Raw genomic sequence first — 1,105 nt, 5'->3', positions numbered from 1 at the left:
TCAGTGCTTCCTTTGCATTCCCCTGCAAGCTAGGCATTGTGGAATAAAGCACAATCCCCAACCAAATTGAAAATATATTTGAAGGCATATTATATGCACTTGATCCTAATACACAATTATGCAAAATGGTGAATAGTACTAATTCCTTATATATATGATACAGATTCTGAATGCGTTAATGATTAAATTAAAGTTTTTTTTTCATGGAATAACATGTGAAAAAGGTGCCATCTGAAGTGACCCCATTAACGCACTGAGAATCTAGCACTGGCAGACATACCACCATAAAGCTGAATCATATAGACAATCATATAGACTACAGAAAGCCCTGTAAAAGTCCCCATCCTAGACCCTCCAGAGAAGGCTAATAGATCCAATCCCCCAATTCCTTCTCTTCTTTCTCATTTCATCTGCAGATCCTTCCTGTCTCACTGGTCCCAGGATACTTAGGTGAGTGGAATTCAGTTCTATCTCTCTCCAGGAATCCCATTCTATTTTTCAGGTTGGTGAATCCAAGACTGTAAAGCCATGACAATCTCTTATAATGGCAGCCTCCAAAAAGCCACTTTCTTTCTAACGGGCTTCCAAGGTCTGGAAGATCTCCATGGCTGGATCTCTATTCCCTTCTGTTCCATCTACTTGACAGTTATTGTAGGAAACCTTACCATCCTCCACATCATCCGTACTGATGTCACCCTACATGAACCCATGTACTATTTCTTGGCCATGCTGGCCCTGACAGACTTGGGCCTTTGCCTATCTACACTGCCCACTGTGTTGGGCATCTTCTGGTTTGATGTCAGAGAGATTGCCATCCCTGCCTGTTTCACTCAACTCTTCTTCATCCATACCCTGTCACTGATAGAGTCTTCAGTTCTGTTGTCCATGTCCATCGACCGCTATGTGGCCATTTGCAACCCACTACGTTACTCCACAGTCTTGACACCTGCACGTATTGTCAAGATGGGACTGAGCTCAATGCTTAGAAGTGCCCTGCTCATTCTGCCCCTGCCATTCCTCCTAAAACGCTTCCAGTACTGCCGCTCCCATGTGCTGGCCCATGCCTATTGTCTGCACCTAGAGATCATGAAGCTGGCCTGCTCGA

General features: G+C 44.3%; 1 protein-coding gene across 1 annotated transcript; it reads left to right on the top strand.

The window, feature by feature from the left end:
• Positions 1–528: 528 nt before the first annotated feature.
• LOC115285366 (olfactory receptor 51G1-like) lies at positions 529–1,099 on the top strand (the record flags this gene model as incomplete). The annotated part of the gene is made up of 1 exon (XM_029931632.1): positions 529–1,099. A coding segment is annotated over exon 1 (571 nt), but the record flags the coding sequence as incomplete, so codon positions are not given.
• Positions 1,100–1,105: the final 6 nt, after the last annotated feature.

This window comes from Suricata suricatta, unplaced genomic scaffold (genome assembly GCF_006229205.1).
Source record: "Suricata suricatta isolate VVHF042 unplaced genomic scaffold, meerkat_22Aug2017_6uvM2_HiC HiC_scaffold_9862, whole genome shotgun sequence".
NCBI lineage: Eukaryota > Metazoa > Chordata > Mammalia > Carnivora > Herpestidae > Suricata > Suricata suricatta.
This window is presented reverse-complemented; position numbering and strand designations above follow the sequence as displayed.